This window comes from Callorhinus ursinus, unplaced genomic scaffold (genome assembly GCF_003265705.2).
Source record: "Callorhinus ursinus isolate GAN/ISIS: 27379988/994484 unplaced genomic scaffold, GSC_fseal_2.0 scaffold13, whole genome shotgun sequence".
NCBI lineage: Eukaryota > Metazoa > Chordata > Mammalia > Carnivora > Otariidae > Callorhinus > Callorhinus ursinus.
Genome location: NW_027397075.1, coordinates 18,252,399 through 18,272,200, shown reverse-complemented (window position 1 = coordinate 18,272,200; position 19,802 = coordinate 18,252,399). Strand labels below are relative to the sequence as shown.

Here is a 19,802-nt window from a genome sequence, read left to right as displayed (position 1 = left end):
GCAGGTGGGGGGACTGGGGAGGGGAAAAGGGGAGAGGGCGGTGCTCGCGGGCGGACGCGAGCAGGAGGGGCGGGGCCGGGGCGGGGCGGGGCCCGCGGGGCTTGGGGTCGCGGAGGGGCGGGGCGCGAGCCTCAGCCCCTCTCCCGGCGCCGGAGATCCTCTTCAGCGGCGGAAGTTCCGGCGTCGGTAAGTGGAGGTCAGAGGTCAGCAGGAAGTCGATACGTGGCCGCCGCCTGTCCCCGCTGAGGAGGCGCAGCAGCCGGAGATGGCGGCGGTGCTGAACGCAGAGCGACTCGAGGTCTCCGTCGACGGCCTCACGCTGAGCCCGGACCCGGAGGAGCGGCCCGGCGCAGAGGGCGCTCCGCTGCTGCCGCCGCCGCTGCCGCCGCCTTCGCCGCCCGGGGCAGGCCGGGGGCCGGGCGCCGCGGGGGAGCAGCCGGAGCCCGGGGAGGCGGCGGCCGGGGGCGCGGCGGAGGAAGCGCGGCGGCTGGAGCAGCGCTGGGGCTTCGGCCTGGAGGAGCTGTACGGCCTGGCGCTGCGCTTCTTCAAAGGTGAGCCGGCCCGCCGCACCCCCGCCTCCGCCGCCCCGGCGAGTCCGACCCGGCCGGTGGCCCGAGCGTGACCGGGCCAGTCCCCTCCTCGCCCGCCGCGGCCGCGGCGACCGGAGCAAGCTCCGTCCTTGGGGATCCCCGAAGTTTGTCACCACCCGCTGGGCCACTGGGTCACACCCCTGAAGGGCCTGGAACCTCAGTGTAGCACTCCCGAGTCCTGCCTCCCCGAGGATACCAGGACGTTTTACCCAATTTAGCTTCTCGGGTTTCTGTGGCCGGGGTGGAAGAATGAGCCTTTTCTCTCCCAGAGGACCCCGTTCTGGGATGACTTTTTGTATGGGTTTGTTTGTTTGTTTACTGTCGTATTCCTTTTCCTGTTTCCTGTGGCTTGGCACATCAGACTCCACCGATTTTTACCCCTTTTCCGGGCAGGAAGATTATGTTCACCCCCTTTCCAGCCATTCTGGGGAACCGTAAACTCAGGATAGGACTTGCTCACCTGGCAGTTTTGATGTGGCCGAGAGGAGGAAGTATTAAGCTAATAGGTCCCCTGTGGCTAATTAGCCTCCAAAGGGAAGGGATGCCCACTATGTTCTGACTTCTAGATGGTTAAAATTGTACCTTGGAAGCAATGTGCAAGAGTAAATTCTCAGTTAAGGCCTAAAAGTACCCTCTCTGTTTCTCGCAGAGTTAATTGTAAAATGTTTCTTGTCTTAGAGCACGATTGTGGTGTGGATTTTTTGTGTGTGTTTTTTTTTTAATTGGGTGATTCACTGGTGGTGATACCAGTCACATGATCTTTTCAGTGGGAAAGACTGTTGAGAGGCCCGTTACTTTGATTCTTAGAGATATTTAGATCTTGAGGGACAGATCTTAGGCAGAATGAAACTTTAAAAGTGGTTGCTAGGTTTTGTATACATTCCAGAACAGCATATTTATGACACTTTTCCCAGGGGGAGTTCCTTTTGGAGTGCAGTACATACTTGAGTAACTGAAGTTGTGTAGTTCATTGTGCTGATAACATGCAAAAGTTATTTGTTCTCTGCCGAAATAACTGTGCAAACTAATGAACGTCTTTTACAAATTTTCCAGAACATTTGATTATTCCACATTCATTGTATTTTTTATTAAAAAGTTTACCCTTGAAATATTCATTGTCATTGGACAGGGAGTTCAGCACTCTGTGCACTGGCCAGCTTGGGGAATTGGTAATGGCTAATGGGTTTTGGATCACTTGACCCTTAGGTCACTGGCTTGGATTTAGTGTTTCCTGTGGTGGTGATATATTACCACTTACATAAAAATCTTGTGTTTCCTATACAGTTTTTATAACTACATTTTACTTAATACTTTTATTCTTGGAACTTACTTTTCCAGTGTTCAGGAAGATTAAAGTATATAGTAGCACAAAGGTATCTAAGAATAGAAAAGGACCCACTTTTAATCCTAGCTTTTGCCACATGACTAACAAAAAATAAAGGTCATTTTATCTTCTGAGCCTGTCTTATTTGAAAGTGGTACTATTTTCTTTGAAAGATTAAAACACTGTATAATGTGCAGTAAATTTAGTATTGCTTTGGGAGTCAGGAGGCCCTGGATTCTATTAACCATGTAAACTCCTAGATAACTAACTTTTCTCTTCGAAACTCTGTTTCCAGGTGTGTGTGTGTATAGAGCAGCTAGGTTAGATGAAATTTGATGTTTCAGGTTTAAGATTTGGTCTAAAGCTAACATTATTTTAACATGTTTGTTGAGTAGTAGGAGTCCTTGGGGAACCCTTAACTGGGGGGCCTAGTTATCAGTGACCTTAGAGAAAAAAGCTGCATTAATAGGTATGGTTCATTCACTTCCTAAGTTAAGCTTTCAAAGCAATATTCAAATACTTAAAAGGAGAAATAGCAGTGTAGCAATTAAAGCTACCCTTCTGCATGGATCATTACATAGTTGGCAGTGATGAGGCTATCAGGATAAGAGACGACTAAGGGCGGGGGGGGCGTGTCTAAAAGCAGTCAGAAGAATTATGGAAAGTAGGTGAGTCAAGTTTTGCTGCTTTTGTTTTAATGTATAAATTTTCCCAATGCAGTACTTGACATTTTTATCAGTTTTGTAAGGATTTCTAATAGATCAGTATTTTGTGGTTTTTTTGTACCAGAATCTCAGCAAGAATCAGAAATGACATTAAATTTTATCTTCCACTGTGGAATAAATATGAATCTTAAAAGCATGGCTATCCATCGAAAATAAGTTGGAGTGGGACCTGTTTCTCATTCCATTCCAGCCACAGCGGTCACGGGCCAGTGATTGAACCCATTATGTCAACTAACCTACTCTCTTTAATTTTATGCAGGTAAAAATAAAATAGATGAAAAGATGGATGAATGTAAGTTAACATTCTTACTGTCCAAACTTCAGACATTGTTGGGGCGCCAGGCTGGCTCAGTTGGTAGAGCATGTGGCTCTTTTTTTTTTTAAAGATTTTATTTATTTATTTGAGAGCGAGCGAGCGCACAAGCAGGGGGATCAGTAGGCAGAGGGAGAGGGAGAAGTAGGCTCCCCACCGAGCAGGGAGCGTGTTGCGGGACTCGATCCCAGGACCCTGGGATCATGGCCCGATCCGAACGCAGATGCTTAACCAACTGAGCCACCCAGGCACCCGAGCATGTGGCTCTTGATCTCGGGGTTGTGAGTTCAAGCCCCATAATGGGTGTAGAAATTACCTAAATAAATAAGATTTAAATAAATAAACCTCAAACATTGTTGAATCCTTATTATGGATACAGTTTTATGTTAGATTACCACTATAAAGGAGTAGTACGTTCCCTGTTGCTGTTAAGGAGCTTAGGGTCCAAAAGAGGAGTTAAAGACCCAATGACAGTCGCAATAGAGCGTGAAGGATGGAAGGGGCAGATGCGGGGGCAGAGGGGGAATGGCCGGCCAAGAGCCCTGAAAGGACAAGGCTCGTGTCAGGAAAGGGCAAATAGGAAGTAGTGTGATAGAGCTGGAAAGGCACGTTGGTGTCAGTTCCGCGGAGGGACTTGAATGCCATTGTAAATAGCCTTTTTGTTAGTGACCATGAAGAACCCTTGAAGCTTTTTATAGGGCGGAGCCAAGTTGCCCGATTCTAGCTTAGCAAGCTTCAGCTGGTATTCTGAGCTCTTTGGGTTAGGGTTGTATTGGTTGGCTTTATTGTAGCCTTTATACTTCTTGGATAGAGCTAACCTGAGGAGTTGTATTTTGGCTTTTGGAGTCTTTGGGGGTGAATGTTTCCTTTTCTAATATTTTACTTCCTCATCACATGACACTGTTAGATGGTTGCATTAATTTAAAATCCTAGAGTATTAGCCCCAGTTGTTGAGCCGATGTTCACTCTGTGTCAGGTACTGCTTTGAGATAACGTATAATATACATTATTCTGTGTAGTCCTCCACAGACCTTCTAGTGAGGACGTTGTTCTGGTTTCTTAGTAAAGGAACTTGATCCAGGCCCCTCGGTTATTAGTAAGAGGCAGGGTTGATTCTCTGATTCAAAGAGGTCTTCCCACTACAGGAGATGACAAGTGAATAGAAACCCTGCTTTTTCTGATGGTATTCTGAGTAAGATACTTAGAATTACTACCCTGTTGCCTTATCGCATTTTGGAACTTTTTATTTATTTTTTATTTTATTTTTCTTTAAAAAATATTTTATTTATTTATTTGAGAGCGAGCACGAAGGGGGGTGGGGAGAGGCAGAAGGAGAAGCGGGCTCCCTGCAGGGAGCCCGGTGCGGGGCTTGATCCCCGGACCCAGAGATCATGACCTGAGCCGAAGGCAGACACTCAACCGACTGAGCCACCCAGGCGCCCCCTCTTTTTGGAACTTTTTAAATATATTTGCTTGGAAATATTAAGGGCTAATGGAAAGATTCCTATTGTTTTTTACACATGATCACTTTATCGAGTCTCTTGAGATACCTGGAGGAGTGAAGTGTGAGAGAACCACCTACTCTGAATTCCTACATGATATTGCTCTCAGGTTTGAAATTTTGAATGTAATGGGGCGGAAATTGCCTCCGAAGGACTGAAGTAAATGTGCTCATCAAAATATTGATATGCTAAATCCCACTGCTACTAATAATACAATATTAGATCTTCTGGGAGGCCGCATTTAGCTAGTGTAATGATTTTTTTAACTCTTGTAAATTGAAAATGGATGTGTTAATTCATTGGGGATTGAAAAACGGTGATACTCTAATTGTCTTTCTTTCACTGGAATACTTTCCTTCGTATACTATTTGGTGCAGAGTATAAATTCAAATAGGAAAGGAAAATGCTTCTTTCCCTTTATTTTCAAAATAATGAGTTGTTTCTCTAGCGGCCTTAACAGGTGACAGGTTTTTTTTATTGTCATTATGTACTAATGCTTTTATTTTCCTGACTCACAAGTTTAAGGCACATGTACTAATGCTTTTAAACATATTTGATTGTTTTTAAGCTCTTACCGATGCTCAGTACCGTCTTTAGCAAGTGGGAGCCTTGTCAGATTGGCTCTTAAGTTCCTTTGACATGACTGGTAATTTTTCATAGCTTCCTTGCTGTCTGGTATTGTGAGATATTCCAGGTTATTCTTATACATTTCCTGCTTCAGCAGGAATCATCAGCCATTTGTCCAAGGAGACATGGTTCCCGTTAGTGGGAAACAGCATTTGAAGAGATGTAATCTGGGTGATGGTAGTGGGTGCTCATTGCTGCTGGATTGGTCATCATTTCTAGGCCTTTTCAGTAGACAGATCGAGGGTGTGTGTGTGTGTGAGAGACAGAGAGAGAGAGAGAGAGGAGTATTTTTGAGCATGTGATATATAAAAGCTGTAGTTGAATTTGGCGGAACTTGTCTTGGACTCAGTCTTTCTAGATTTGTTAATGCGTTTCCGCTATAGCGGTGCTGGTGATTATACTCAGTAGTACGCTCAGCTATGTTACTGGTTGCACAGAGGCCGTCAGGCGGATGGGCCGAAATGGTTGTTTCCTTTTGTTACCTTGAGGCATATGCATTTACAACAACATGTAGGAATGGCCCCATTGATGTTTTTTTAAAAAATGTACAGCTGGAACTTATATGTATGTATAATTAGTGTGTGCCTACTGCACTTCAGTGGTCTGGCCTCAGATAATTTCAAGGTTAATTATTACCATCAACCATCTGTTAAATTTTGAGTTTATTTTTTCCTTTTTTTTATTGTCTTTACCTTAAGACATAAGTGTGTAATAGTATAGGAGGACGCATAGACCCAAGAGACAATTGTAAAAAAGAAATTGTAACCACTAGGGGCATCTGAGTGGCTCAATCGATTAAGCATCAGACTCTTGATTTCAGCTCAGGTCATGATCTCAGGGTGGTGAGATCGAGCCCCACGTTGGGCTCTGTGCCCGGCGTGGAGTCTGCTTGTCCCTCTCCCTCCCCACTGCTTGCGTTCTTGCTCTCTCACGCTCCTAAAATAAATAAACAAAATCTTTTTTAAAAACCCCGAACCAAGAAAAAGAAATTATAGCCACGAAGAATAGTAATACCTCGGGGTGGGGGGATAAAAAAAGAAAAGAATAGTAATACCTCTCAAACATCTGATTTTTTAATTTGCTAGTTCATATTAAATTTGAGCTGAACTAAAGTTTTCGTATGAAGACTGGATTCAAGGATATGTTTATACACGTGTGTGTATATTTGTGTGTGTGTCTAATGTAAGTGATTTTAACATTTGCCGGAGGCCTCCTCTTTGTTTAATACACATTCAGAAAAGTACACAGATGATAGGTGTATAGCATGATGAACTTCCACAAAGTGTACATACTCTGGTAACCAACACCCAGAAGGAGATAATGTTTATAGTAGTTTCGCCCTTATCCGTGGTTTCGCTCTCCCTGGTGGTCAGCTGCGTTCAGGAAGCAGGTGATCCTCCCGTGACGGGGCGGCGGAAGGTCAATAGTAGCCTAGTGCTGCAGCATGCTCCGGCGTCCTTCATCTCACGTCATCTCGTCCACCATCATGTAAGCATTTTATCATCTCCCGCCATCGTAAGGGTGAGGACAGGACAGTAAGATATCTTGAGAGAGACCACATTGACTTAACTTTTATTACAGGGTATTGTTTAATTATTCTTGTTGTTATTTTCTTACTGTACCGAATTTTATAAATTAAGCTTTATCATAGATATATACATATAGGCAAAAGCTAGGCAAAAGCATACTTTATGTATAGGGTTTGGTACTATTCACAGTTTCAGGCATCCACGGTAGGCCTTGGAATGTATCGCTCGTGGATAAGGGAGGACGACGGTACTTTCATCTGTTCACTAAATGAGGTCTACTCTGGCTCAGTATTTAGGAAGTTGAGCCCTGGAGTCAACACTGTCTCGGGTCCTTTTTCTAGTTCTGCCACTCAGTTTCTTTAATTCCGTGCCTTCCTTTACCCAGGGGTTGTTGTGAGAGTTACAGGGAATTATATATATAAATTCTTAGCCGAGTGCTTGGCAGTTGATATTCTGTGGCTGCTTATGTTGTTAAAGAGGAAAGAGTACCAAGAATTTATTACAGGTTTGTTGAATTAATTGGGAGAAGTCAGCTTTTATTAAGCACTTAGTACATGCTGGGCCAGAGTGTTGTATAGTCATTGATTCAGAAATACTGCATCGTGTTATACTTTCTTACAAGTAATAGAATTTATCAGTCACGTTTTTCTCAATCCAACATAGAGGAGATGTGATTTTAATTTAATATTTCTAAAAGATGGATTTTACTCAAAGCATATTCTTTGGGAGTCAGCAGTGTGCTCGGGCTGCGAAAGCAAACACGTTTGGTCTTAGGCTGGTTTGGCGGAAATACCGTGTCTAGGATGAGGGAGGAGAGAGATAGTCCTGCTCTCCTCTGCATAGATCAGACAATCCCTGGATAATGCTTTTAGTTTGAGGCATCATCCTGTGGGGTTAAAGACAAATGGAGCTGGTCCAGTAGAGAGCAACTTGTCCGGGCATGGGACTTCGGATCCCTGCTCTCATTGCCATGATGGCTGCTCCGTGCTCGGTGCGGGCGCTCTACCAGGACCTTTCTAACCCTCACAAGAACCCTAAGGGGAAGGTAACCTCCATTTTATTGGTTAAATAAGTAGTCCCTATTATGTACATAGCAGAGCGGGGATATAAATGCAGGTCTTCGGGAGGGGCGAGGGAATGAGCTACGGATGTTCAGCCCAGAGAGTAGAGAACTTGGGGCAACCACGACAGGTATTTTGTGCCTTTTGAGGTCTTATTGGTTAAATGTGTTTTACTTAATGCTGAGGACTGGAAATAGACCCCGTGGATGGAAATGTGAGACATGAAGTCAGAATAAAGAACTAAAAATCACAGCCATGCAGAGGATGGAATAGAACGCTCTGGGACACTGAGTTCCCATCCCTGGACCTGCTCAAGTGTAAGGTAGCAATTGCAAGGTGGCTAGGCTTCGATTCCTCTTTCTTAATCTTTTTTGTCTCTGCTACAGGTTTTTTCTTTCTGGTTACCATGAGGCTTATGTAAAATAGTTTATAGTTATATTAGTTTAAACTGGTAACTTCCACAGATACAGAAACTGTACTTTTCCCTCTCTCATACTTTAGGTCACTGATGTTGTCATATGCATCTTTTTTATATGGTGTGTCCAGTAACAGATTGCTGTAGGCCAAGTGGATATGCAGAGGGGATTTGAACTTTGGTTATGCAATTCACTCACCGATGGTGAATATCCTCTCCAGCTCATAGATTGTACGGTTTCATTTCATGAAGTAAAGGCTAAAAGGGACATTGAAATACTTTGTTACATCCGCTACCTTCATCTCCAGAGAGAAGAGAAAAATAAGATTTCTCTATAAACTTATTCTAGTAATTGAGGTGTGAGACTAATAACCCTTTGTATAATTAATTTCAGGTGGAAGGGACTTAATCTTTCAGAGCTTTGGGCTTGGTAACTGTGATTATAATACTATTATCCAATTATGCTGCCTTATTAGAACTGTAAAGTTAAGTACTAATGCACTTAATAAGAACGTAATTTAGAAGCCATTTATATGTTTAGTTGCTTGGGAAAATGTGTTTTGTGGATTGCATTCATTTCCTATTACCACTGTAACAAGTCACCACAAATTTAGTGGCTTAAAACAGCACATACTGTCTTACAGTTCTGGAGGTCAAAAGTTCAAAATGGGTCTCCCCAGAATTTCAAGGTATTAGTCCATTGTTTTCTAGCTTTCAGTCTTCATACTCTTAAGATGTCTGTAGTCTTTCTTATTCCCAGTCCTGTGTATGTCACCTGTTTTTCTTCCTAGAAGTTTTTAGAATTTTTCTTATCTCCAGTGTCCAAGAATTTCTGTTATTACCTTTCAGTTTATGTAAGTTTTTGAATGATTATGTTCATTGTTTGATAGTCCTTCTAGTCTCTAAACCTGCATCCTTCATTTCTGGGAAATTTTCTTGTATTATTTCATGATAATTTCCCCTCTTTTTTTCCTCTCTTCACACTCTGATACTGTTAATATTAGGTATTGGATCTTCTGGCTTGAATTTCTAATTCTGTTATCTTTTCCATCTTTGTTTTTTTGCTCTGTCTTTTAGGAGATAGTCTCTATTTATTTTCCAAGCTGTGAAAGATTTTTAAAAATTTATTTTTACATTTTTCATTTCCAAGAGTTTTTACTGTCTAAATTGTCTTTCTTTCTGGTACCTGGTTTTTGCTTAATGGACACATCAGCTTCTGTCTCTGAGGATATTAAATATAAATTTAGTTTTATGTTTTATTTTAAAATTTTCTTTGGGGGGGCCTGGGTGGCTCAGTTGGTTGAGCATCTGACTCTTAGTTTTTGCTCGGGTCATGATCTCAGGGTCGTGGGATTCAGCCCCGAATCAGGCTCCACACTCAGCATGAGGTCTGCTTGAAATTCTCTCTCCCTCTGTCCCTCCTGCGCTTGCACACGCGCTCTCTCTCACTCTCTCCAATAAATAAATAAAATCTTTAAAATTTTCTTTTAGACTTTTTTTCCATGTTGGAAGCTTTCTTGAATGTCGGGTAACACTTGGATATTCATTCGTATAGAAGGGTAAGGCACTGAGCAGCTAATTGTAACCTTGAGCAGAAGCCTTTACTGTAGGGTGAAGAGGCAGAGGTTTCTTGGGGAACCCTCAAACGTAAGTATCTTTCAAATCAGTAGCTAGGTTTTTTCTTTGGGGCCAGTTTCCCCTGCAAATACTCCTGTCTCCTTCCTGGGATGTACGAACTTAGTTGTCAGCATTTAGGAACCAGGCAGGAGAAGGGAGGGTGGCTGGAGTTGTTTACCATTTACTAGGGAAACTTCTGTTTCTCTGTTTTTAGTCCTGCATTTCATTCCCAGCCTGGTGTCCTCCCATCTGGAGCATCTGTGATTTGTTTCCCTGGTAAACGTCAGCCTCTGCTGCGGTAGGGGTGAGGTAGCCATCTGCATGCTTGGGCTTGCCACACAGTGGGAGGGAGGGGTACCTGCTGCTTAAGAGTTTCAACCATTCTTATCTCCATCTAAACTCCAGCTTTTAAAGAACCCAGAGCCTTCACTTCCTCAACCTTCCCAGGGTTCTCTAAATTGCCTTCCATATTCCTTTCCATTGAGGTCTCATTGAGGATCATGTGTGTTCAATCCATCATGTTTAGCTAGAAGTTTATGTTTTCTATCCTTTTAATTATATTTGATTTTTAAAAATATCTAAAAATCGGGCGCCTGGGTGGCTCAGTTGTTTAAGCCACTGCCTTCTTAACCAGCTGCCTTCGGCTCAGGTCATGATCCTGGAGTCCCGTGTGGAGTCCCACATCGGGCAGGAAGAAGCAGGGAGTCTGCTTCTCCCTCTGACCCTCCCCCCCTCATGCTCTCTCTCTCAAATAAATAAGTACAATCTTTTAAAAACAAAAAACAGTAAAAATATTTTATGAAAAAAATATCTAGAAATCATTTGGTTTTTGAGTTTACTTCTTCTAGTTAAGAGTCAGCAAACTTTCCCTAAAAGGACCAGATAGTATTTTAGGCTTTAATGGCCATATACGGTCTGTTTTCATGTTCATTCTTTTTTGTTTGTTCAGTTTTGCTTTTTGTTGTTGTTTTACAACCCTTAGAAAACATAAAATTCAGGGGCGCCTGGCCAGCTCAGTCGGTGGAACATGCAGCTCTTGGTCTCGTGAGTTCAAGCCCCACGTTGGTGGCAGAGATGACTTAAAAATAAAATCTTTAGGGGTGATTGGGTGGCTCAGTTGGTTAAGCATCAGACTCTTGATTTCGACTCAGGTCATGACCTCAGAGTTGTGAGTTAGAGCCCCACGTCGGGCTCTGCGCTGGGAGCAGTGGAGCCTGCTTAAAATTCTCTCTCTTCCTCCCTCTGCCCCTCCCCACCCTAAAAATAAAATAAAATAAAAGCCATTCTTTGCCCACAGATCTTTCAGAAACAGCTGTGGGCAGAGCTGGTCCAGTTTGCCGACCCCTGCTTTAGTCTGTCTCCTTTAACCTGGCTTTTATTGGTCTTTGGTTTTATAGAAAATAAACTTTTTTTTAATAATTGTTGCTGACCAATGCCAACAAGTGATCTCATTCAGTCCACTCAAACGAAAACGACTCGCTTTGCAGTCACGCTTCACTTAGGTGGTAGAAGTGGTCACTGTCTGCTTCTCATGGGTACCTGAAAAATAGCTCTGCAGCTTATTCTAAGCATAATTTACATTTGTCTTTTTGGTTGTCGTAGAAAGCAGAATTCCAAAATTGAATATAACTTTGTAATCATTAAACTGTGAGTGCAGGAACCTAGGTTGATGCCTGTCTATCCCTTTCTGGCAGGACTGGAATAGAACTTTCCTATAGGAATGTGGTCCTGGTTAAAGATTTTTTAGTTTCGGCACTGCTTTTTCTGTGTAGTTAATGATAGTTATAACTCTCCTGTTAAGCGTATTTAATGCCCATAGATCCAAAAATAATTTAGAAGAAAATGATTCCCATCTAACTCAGAAAACTAAACAAAACAAATCCTGGGGTGTATGAACCAGAGGTATCTGAAGAGTAAAAGAGAAGTAACTTTTCTTTATTATAATACTAGTAGTCTGCCTAGTGGTGTAGATTGTGAAGGGTTTTCATTTTCTGTGTTTTAAGTTGAGAACATCAGCACAGTGTGTGCTGTCCTGTACTAAGGGTGGTTGGGATTATTTGCACATCCTCCTGTGTTTTGTATATTTCTCAGGAGAATAATTGATTTGTTAATGTTAACCTTGCCCCAAAGTCTGAAATATAAGTTGTCTTGACTTTTTTTTTAGGTTTTATTTATTTATTTTTCCGCGCATGCACGAGAGAGAGAGAGAACACGCATGCATGCGTGCAAGCATGAGGGGAGGGGGGCAGAGGGAGAAGCAGACTCCCGTTGAGCAGGGAGCCTGATGTGGGACTCGATCCCAGGACCCTGGGATCATGACCTGAGCCAAAGGCAGACGCTTAACTCACTGAGCCACCCAGGTGCCCAAGTTTTCTTGACTTTTTACAAAAAATGTTTGTTGAAAAAAAGCGTGTATGTTTTTAATATGAAAGTACATACACGTATTGAAGAAAATTTGGGAAAATAAAAAATGAATAAAGAAAAGTCTGTAGTCTTGGGCGCCTGGGTGGCTCAGATGGTTAAGCGTCTGCCTTCGGCTCAGGTCACGATCCCAGAGTCCTGGGATCGAGTCCCATATCGGGCTCCCTGCTCCTTGGGAGCCTGCTTCTCCCTCTGCCTCTCTCTCTCTCTCTGTCACTCATGAATAAATAAATAAAATCTTTAAAAAAAAGAAAAGAAAAGTCTGTAGTCTTTCAGAAATAACTATTCACAATTTGATGTGTTTCCTTTTCTTTGTTTCGTTGTGTTTTTTTGTTATTGTTTTAGGTAAATTTTGTCCCCAACCTGAATAATGATGATTAATTTGAAGATCCAATAATAGAGTTTAAAAAAAAGATTATAGAACAGTTCTTTTTTTTTTTTAAGATTTTATTTACTTATTTATTTGACAGAGAGCTTGAGAGAGCACAAGCAGGGGGAGCAGCAGAGGGAGAAGCAGGCTCCCCGATGAGCAGGGATCCCAATGTGGGGCTCAGTCCCAGGATCCTGGATCATGACCTGAGCTGAAGGCAGGTGCTTAACCAACTGAGCCACCCAGGCACCCCCAAAGAACAGTTCTTAAAACTGACAAGTGTGTAAATGATTCTACGGAAATGCCAGTACAATTCATAAGAATGGATATACTGTTTTGCTAATTCCCACAGAAATTGACCTATAAAGTTAATGTTTTCTTTAGTGAGATGTGTTGGGTGTGGTTTTGGTGGTACCGGTGAACCAAGCATGGTGCTTAGTGCTGGGGTTCATGGTGGTGAACAGATTTGACTGCTTGACCAGAACTAACACTTAAAATGTATTCCTCTTTTTTTTTCAAGATTTTATTATTTTAAAGATTTTATTTCTTTATTCACGAGAGAGAGAGGCAGAGGCAGAGGGAGAAGCAGACTCCCCGCTGAGCAGAGAGCCTGATGCGAGGCTTCATCCCAGGATGCTGGGATCATGACCCGAGCTGCAGGCAGACACCCAACCAGCTGAGCCACCCAGGCACCCCAAAGGATTTATTTTTATTTATTTTTTAAAGATTTTATTTATTTGACAGAGAGGCAGCGAGAGAGGGAACACAAACAGAGAGTGGGAGAGGGAGAAGCAGGCTCCCCGCCGAGCAGGGAGCTTGATGCGGGGCTCAATCCCAGGACCCTGGGATCCTGACCTGAGCCTAAAGCAGATGCTTAATGACTGAGCCACCCAGGTGCCCCTAAAGATTTTATTTTTAAGTAACCTCGGCACCCAGCGTGAGGCTCCATCTCACAACCCTGAGATCAGGAGTCCATGCTCTACCGACTGAGACAGCCAGGTGCCCCAAAATATATTCCTCTTTTGAAAAATCCTTTATGGATTGGCAGTATATTCTTAAAATTCTGTCAGGCATAAAAAGGTCAGATGCACCCAGGCGCATAAAAAGGCCTTCAGAAATCTGAAACTCACCCTGATGAGAAACTTTTTAGGGCTGGGGGTCTAACACCTTGCTGATTAATGAGTAGTTTCTTTGTTTACTCACCAGTCCCTTCTTCCCTGCTCCTAGTTCATACTACTGAGTGTTCTGAGTGTTCGAAATAAAGAAGTAAGTTTGTTACCTCATAAGAAATGGGCCCTCTCTCCATTAAAATAAGTGTGGTGTAGTCATAGGCTAAAAAGTTCCCCCTTATCCATTAGACCTTTTAGTTTGAAATCCTCTCCCTGCAGCAAGTAAGAATTTGTGTGTGTAGGTTTGAAAATTCCTGTATTACATGACTTATCAGGAAAGTGTTTGGTCTTCCAGTGAGTGGGGTTTCCATCTGATTTTATCTTTATTTACATTTACTTAGGTCAAAGCAACTACTTTCACAGAATTCTGGCTTTTTTTCCCCCCCGAAGGAAAAAATAAAATCCCAGGAATACTGACTGAATAAAGCAAGAAACTTGTGCCATGTGCTCTGCCCCTCTCAGGCTCACTACACCTTTCTTGAGTCACCAGCACATAATTTCTTTTTATAAGGCTCAAGATAAAATGATGTAGTTAGAATAGTTCCTTTTTGGTTGTTTTAAAAAACAAAAACCTTCTGGGGCGCCTGGATGGCTCAGTTGATTGAGTGTCTGACCCTTGGGTTCGGCTCAGGGCATGATCACAGGGTCCGGGGATCGAGCCCCACATGAGGCTGCATGCTCAGTGGGAGTCTGCTTGGCATTCTGTCCCTCTCTCTCAAATAAATGAGTAAATAAAATCTTAAAAGAAAAACCTTAATTCTATTTCAACTGATAGATCAGAAGTTGGAACTCTTCAAATCATCACAAGTTGGTGAAAGTGAGGAGAACTTGTTCTGGGCTATGTTTCTTTTTTTTTAGTTTTTAATTTTTTTTTTTTTTTTTTTAAGTAATCTCCCTACCCAGCGTGGGATCGAACTCACACCCTGAGATCAAGAGTCCCGTGCTTCACTGACTGAGCCAGCCAGGTGCCCCTAAGCTATGTTTCTAATGATTATCTGTGACATAATTAACACAAGAAAACTTCTGGTGGTTAATTTGTACAAAATAAAGGTAGATGGTTGAGGGTGGTTATATGCATCTTCAAAATTAAAGAAAGGCTTTTTGGTAAATGGTAGCCCACAGTAGCCACTATTGTTTCACACATTTTAACAACCTAACATCTGAGAATAGGGTTTTAAGTAGCTAATTTTGTAAGAAAAATCTTAACTATAATTTTAAATTAATTTATTTATTTAGAGAAAGAGTGTGGGGGCAGAGAGAGAGACAGAGTGGGGGTGCCGGGGGAGTGGGGAGAGGGAAAGAGAGAGACTCTAAAGCAGGCTCCACGCCCAGCACAAGCTGACTTGGGGCTTGATCCCTCCACCCTGAGATCATGACCTGAGCCGAAATCAGGAGTCAGACACTCCACCGACTGAGCCACCCAGGTGCCCCATTAACTGTAATTTTTTAAAAGGAAGATCTGTAGTATGTATAATCACTCACCCAAATTCTTAAAATTTTATCTTTCTACATTCTCTGTGGTCTTTGGCCACGTTGTAGGCATTTTTATGTAATTCTAAACATCGTATATAATTTTTCATTCTACTTCAGTTAGTACATCGTAAACCTGTTCTCTGAAATGCTGTGTAGCCCTTATAATTGCCTTTCCTAACAGCTGTTTATTCTGTTCCCTGGATTACTGTAATTTAAGTGTTGTGTTATTGTCAAATAGTTAGATTTTTTTTAAATTTAAATAACAGAACAGAAGTAGGCATAACACCATTTTTCTTGCCAAGGTAATTTTTCAGGGTTGTATTTCAGAGAGATTTCTTTGGGAAGAGAATGAAATAGCAACTCTTTTGAGCTTGTTGGTTTTTCCATGAAAGACAGTGTGAAGGTGTATTTTGGTTTTGTAAACTCCGGTCCATTTTGCTTTATCTTGATTATAGACTGTGATGGAGTTTAACTCAACTCCTGGCCCAGCCTAAGGAGTTGAAACAAGTCTACTTCATTACCTTTTGATCTGTTTTCTTCTAAGTCAGAAGGAAGCTCTAAAATAGTCTTTTCAGTTGGGCGTCTGCCTTTGGCTCAGGGCATGGTCTCGGGGTGCTGGGTTCCAGCCCTGTGTCGGGCTCCCCACTCAGTGGGGAGTCTGCTTCTCCCTCTCCTTCTGCCCATCCCCTGCTGGTGCTCTCCCCCCCCCAAATAAAATCTTTAAAAAATAAAAATATTTTCTTTATCTCAGTGTAACTGTTCTACTTTGCAGTATATATATACCTGAAATACACACCAGGCTACAGCTGTTGACTGAAGTGCCATGTTATGAATTTGTAATTGAACCTCAGTCATTTGTAAGTTACTACATGATGGCAATGAATTTACACTCGGGCTCAATATGTAGTAAGTTGAAAGTATGAATATAAAAATATTTTCTGTAGTATCAGTCATTAATTGAAATAGTGTTCTAAGAGTTGGATTTTGAAGTAGGAGTTAGCTTTTCGTTAGTAAATACAGAACCATGATAATCCTGTTCGAAAAGCTTTAGAGGAAGTTACTGCTCTTGGTGCTAATTGTCTAGTGATACTGTTTGCTCAGTAGCAGAGACCGACGGCAGGTCCACAGGTTGCTGAATTGTTCCGATTTTTATTAAATAAGGTCAGTGCCACAGTTTGGTTTTTTCCTCATGTTTATTTTTTCCAAGAATTGCATGAGTTTGTTCTTGCAGAAGAAAAAATTCATATATAAACAAGCATATATACATGGGAAACTCTCCTTCAGTCCTCATCCACTAGTTTTGCTGGTTCTTTCCCTAGAGGCAATCCCTCTTAACAGTTGGGTTTGTTCTTCCACACCTTTTCCTTGGAAAGTTCGGATGTCACAAGGAAGGGTTCAGTTCTCTGAGAGACTCCTTTGGTCTCCCATTGTGTGACTCCTGGATTTTGTTATTTGCATCTACCTTCATGTAAGGGTACTCAGAGAATATGCATGTGGGTGTGTTTATGTGCTGTGTTTTGTCAGTTCTAAGACTCACTGTTATCTTACATGCTATTATTTAGAAAGAGAAAGCACTCTTGTAACTGTAGAATACTGGGTGTAAAACCGAATCTGATTTAAGAGATGTTAAAGCATGTGGTCGGGGAGTGCTCGAATGGATGGGATAGATTGTGTGCTGCGATCCTGTGTCGTTTTCTGCAGCTTGCTTTTGGCACTTGGTGTTTCCTAGAATTGCTTCATTTATACCACAGTGTGAATGTATCACATTATTTAGCAGTCTCTGTTGAGGAACTTGTCAGTTGTTTACGGTAACAAGAAAACAGCTGTATCCCCCAGTATCAAGGATGGGTCACAAGAATTGGAATGACTGGGTCATGGGGTGTGCACATTTTTACTTTTCAAATAAATTGCTAAATTGTCTTCCAAGATAACAGTGTATACTTTCAGCATTAGGATAGGAGAGTGGGTACCTTTGTTTCATTCTTACCAACTCTTCATGTTACCTGACTTGTTTGACCTGTATGACGCCAGAGGCTTTGGTATCTAATGAAAACTTTGCATTTCCTTGACTGGTGAGGTCAAGGATCTTGGGATGCTCGTTGGCAACTTCTGTTTTTTTTTTTTCCTCTGAGTTTCCTGTTCATAACCTTTAACCCACATTCTTGTCTCCTCAGTGATTTTATTTTGGTGACTACTATGTGCATGGATAAAATACGTAGGCAGTATATACTCCTTTCTACCTTTTTTTAAGTGGTAGTTTCTTTTGTTAGAACCAGTCAGTAATTAATGCTACCATTTATCAGAGAAGCAGAACTATTCTCTAAGGATTTCCCATTTTTACCAGCACCCACTTTCATACGGCTTTGAATGGTGGTGGTAGCGAAGTCTTTACAGGTCAAAGCTGGCTTCACTCTTCATTGCCCGTTGGAGCCTGCCAGGGCCAACCATGCTATGGAGGAGGGGAAAGGATCTGATGGCTGTCATCGATGCTATCCCATCACCTCTGAAGGAGCAGTGGACTCCTTACTTCCTTGATGAACAGAGAGGTTCAGTGTCTGACAGCTAGGAAAGGTCTGAGAGGAGATTTACCTCTTGTTTCAAAGTCCCTTCACCACATCGCACTGCCTCAGTGGGACCGATGCCTTTGACTATAGCCTCTCAAGGTACGCGTAACCTCTTATGCGTGATCATCTTAAAGATGACTGATGCAAAATTATTTTTTAAACTTTTAAAAAACAATTGTTACACAACTTTTGATACGGGTAGAAGATGTCCAGCAGGACGGTTTGTGTGTCTGACAGCTTGACAGATGGGTTTCTCTGTAGAAGTTTGAACATAAATATTGGTACTTGGCTTCATGGAAAAAAATCTCTGCATAAAGGATTTCTGTCTTAGGCTCCAACTGTTAAAATTTTGTATTTGAAATACAAATGCCACCATAAGATTTGTATCCATCACAGGCTGTGTGTGACATCCCTTACAGTGGACCTTCAATGTAGAACACCAAAAATACGTTTTTTGCCAATTCTAATTCTTTTCATGTTTCTTTATCTTGCAGAAAAAGATGGCAAAGCCTTTCATCCAACTTATGAGGAAAAACTGAAGCTTGTGGCACTGCATAAGCAGGTTCTTATGGGTCCATATAATCCAGACACTTGTCCTGAGGTTGGATTCTTTGATGTGTTGGGGAATGACAGGAGGTAACCGTGTTTTGTTGTATAATGACCTTAGAGTAGTGTTGAGAAGAGCGCAAAGCGAATCGGTTAAGATGCGAACGGCTGGTTCCTTAGCTTAGAGGAAGACTGAAACAGCCATTTTTGCTTGCAGCTTCTGGAGCCTTCAGATGTGTATCTGTTTTTGGCTTGGAGAGGTTTATGGATAAATAATATGGAAGAAGTTTACTCATCTGATTATGAACATAAGACAAGTACAACTTCATTTGTTTCTTCCTAAATAACATTAAAAGCAGCCACTTAAAATACACAATCATTGCTTTCCTTACTGGGACATACACAAAGTGGTGGCAGAAAACAGTGCCCTGAGGGCTGTATTCAGTTAAGACTAAAATGTGACGAAGGAAAGTCAGACTCAGATACCCCTTTGCTTGTACGGAAGTTACCAGTGGTGCAGCTGGACTGCAGTCAGCAGTAGGTGTGGGTTGTGTGTGGCACACGTAATTTAATACATCAGTAATGCCTACTTGTTGAGACTTGAGTTTTGAGCCTTTTGCTTATGGTAGAATCATTCTGCATTTTAGTTGTTGAGAATTTTTCACGTCTAGGCTTAAATTAAATCACATTCTTACTCTCTTAGGAAGAGGCAGTAATGACTTTTCTTGTTATTCCTTCCAGGAGAGAATGGGCGGCCCTGGGAAACACGTCTAAAGAGGACGCCATGGTAGAATTTGTCAAGCTCCTAAATAGGTGTTGCCATCTCTTTTCAACATATGTTGCATCCCACAAAATAGAGAAGGAAGAACAAGAAAAGAAAAGGTGAAGTTCGAGGATACGGTGTACTTTATTCCTGTGCAGCCCCGGTCCTGATGCTTTGCCTTACGGAGTATCTGTTCTAGATCACATGTCCCACTGCCTGTGGATCTCCACTTCCCTTTTTTTTTTTTTTTTAAAGATTTTATTTATTTTTAGAGAAAGAGAGCGCATGAGCAGGGGGAAGGGCAGAGGGAGAGGGAAAGAGAATTTCAAGCAGACTGAGCGCAGAGCCTGACGCAGGACTTGATCTCACGACCCTGAGATCGTGACCTGAGCTGAAATCGAGTCAGACGCTTAACCGACTGAACCACCCAGGCGCCCCCGGGCCCCCACTTCTTAAGACAGTTGTTCAGACCTGGTGGTATGAGCACATATTCGTACTAGGAGTTTGGGGGGCAGGGGGCTCCTGCTTCCATCTGGTGGCAACATTCCTCTTGTCCTGGTTACACCGAGGTTTTGAGCAAGCTCCACCGTAGCTCTCCCCTCCCAAAGGGAAACACCCTTTGCTGTTGTTTCCCTTGAGCTTCTAGAACATTACGCTCCATATCCTGGCTGTCACCTGTGCTACGTGGTAGGCCTTATGGAGACATTCATATTGGCTTTGGCTACCAGATGGCTTATTAATTATTTCCAGGGGGTGGGTGGGAATGCTGCTGAATACACTATTTATTTTGATG

The 19,802-nt window shown here is 42.3% G+C and overlaps 1 protein-coding gene across 2 annotated transcripts in view; it reads left to right on the top strand.

Moving 5' to 3' along the window:
* Positions 1 to 145: 145 nt before the first annotated feature.
* Positions 146 to 19,802, top strand: part of ACBD3 (acyl-CoA binding domain containing 3) — a 36,270-nt gene continuing 16,613 nt past the window's right edge. Inside the window, exons 1-3 of one of the 2 annotated variants that reach the window (XM_073899863.1) lie at positions 146 to 551; positions 18,195 to 18,336; positions 18,988 to 19,128. In XM_073899863.1, coding sequence (XP_073755964.1) covers positions 266 to 551; positions 18,195 to 18,336; positions 18,988 to 19,128 — 569 coding nt within the window. In that variant the 5' untranslated portion in view covers positions 146 to 265. The remainder of the gene's footprint in view (positions 552 to 18,194; positions 18,337 to 18,987; positions 19,129 to 19,802) is intronic. The other variant, XM_025877719.2, reaches the window with a different exon arrangement.